The sequence below is a fragment of the Hyperoodon ampullatus genome (assembly GCF_949752795.1).
Source record: "Hyperoodon ampullatus genome assembly, chromosome: X".
In the NCBI taxonomy this organism is placed as follows: domain Eukaryota; kingdom Metazoa; phylum Chordata; class Mammalia; order Artiodactyla; family Ziphiidae; genus Hyperoodon; species Hyperoodon ampullatus.
The window spans coordinates 120,402,672-120,403,928 of NC_136913.1; the positions used below are offsets into that span (position 1 = coordinate 120,402,672).

The 1,257-nt window shown below is 62.9% G+C and overlaps 1 protein-coding gene across 1 annotated transcript; it reads left to right on the top strand.

The window, feature by feature from the left end:
* Nucleotides 1-227: 227 nt before the first annotated feature.
* HAPSTR2 (HUWE1 associated protein modifying stress responses 2) lies at nt 228-1,052 on the top strand (the record flags this gene model as incomplete). The annotated part of the gene is made up of 1 exon (XM_079727183.1): nt 228-1,052. The coding sequence occupies one exon, from the start codon at nt 228-230 to the stop codon at nt 1,050-1,052; it is 825 nt and encodes a 274-aa protein (XP_079583309.1).
* Nucleotides 1,053-1,257: the final 205 nt, after the last annotated feature.

The window sequence follows — 1,257 nt, forward strand, 5'->3', positions numbered from 1 at the left end:
GCGGGCGGCGCGCGCCGGAACAGTTGGCCTCAGGGACCCGCCGCTCGCGCTCCCGCCCGCCGGCGCACGCGGAGGAGGTGGTGGTGGCTGAGGTTGCTGAGGCGGCGGCGGCGGCGGCTGCAGAAGGAGGAGGGGAGCTCGGAGCAGGAGGTGAGGTGGAGGTGGAGGAGAAGAGTAGGCGGAGGAGGAGGCGGCGGTAGCGGAGAGGAGCGGCCAGAAGAAGGAGGATGGAGGAGCAGCCGAAGGAGGGCGAGGCCGAGGAGCACTGGTTCTCTAAGTGGGAACGCCAGTGCCTGGCCGAGGCTGAGCAGGAAGAGGAGTTGCCCCCCGATATGCAGGAGGAGGCGACCCCTGAGGCGGCGGGGCTCAAGAGCGAGAAGCAGAAGCTGTGGCACCTCTTCCAGATCTCAGCTACCGCTGTGGCCCAGCTCTACAAGGATACGGGGTGCCAACAGCCAGGACTCTCCTTGTGGGACCCCTTCCAGAGTGCGGCCACGGCTGTGACCAGCCTCTACAAAGAGAGCGGGGATGCCCACCAACGAAGTTTTGACCTGGGTGTCCAGGTTGGCAACCATCGTCGCATCAAAGATGTGCTGGAATGGGTAAAAAAGGGCCGGAGCACCATTCTTCGAGAAGATCTGATTAGCTTCCTGTGTGGCAAGGTGCCCCCCGCGACTCCGCCACCGCGCGCCCTGAGAACGCCCCCGAAGCCACCTGCCGGGGCACCCAGCCAGGCCGCGGCCACCGAATCCAGCTCGTCGGTGGACGTCGACCTGCAGCCGTTCCACGAGGCCATCGCCCTGCACGGCCTCAGCGGCGCCATGGCCAGCATCAGCGTGCAATCCGGAGCACCCGGCTCCCCGCCTCAAGGCAGCGGTATGGCCGGCGACGGCCACCGAAGAAGTAGCTTCCTCGAGGACGACTCGAACCCCTTCGACTCCGAAGAAATGGCCCTCCACCTGGACAGTGGGGGGACCCGCAAGCGCACCTCGGCCCAGTGTGGTGATGGCGACACATACTCCCCAGCCCACAAGCGCAACCGAATGGCCTAAACTGGGCTAAACCGCCTCGTGGGTCGCCAGCCGCCATATTGCTCGGCCATCACCTTGCTCGTCAAAAGGGTCCTCGAGACTGTCTCTTTCTTCTCTAAGTTAAACAAAGAGTTCTGTCAGTTTGCCACAAAGAAACTTTAAAAGTATTCCAGGAGAGGCATCGTTATGGCTTTGACTTTCCCAAAAATATAATACTAGCAGAGAT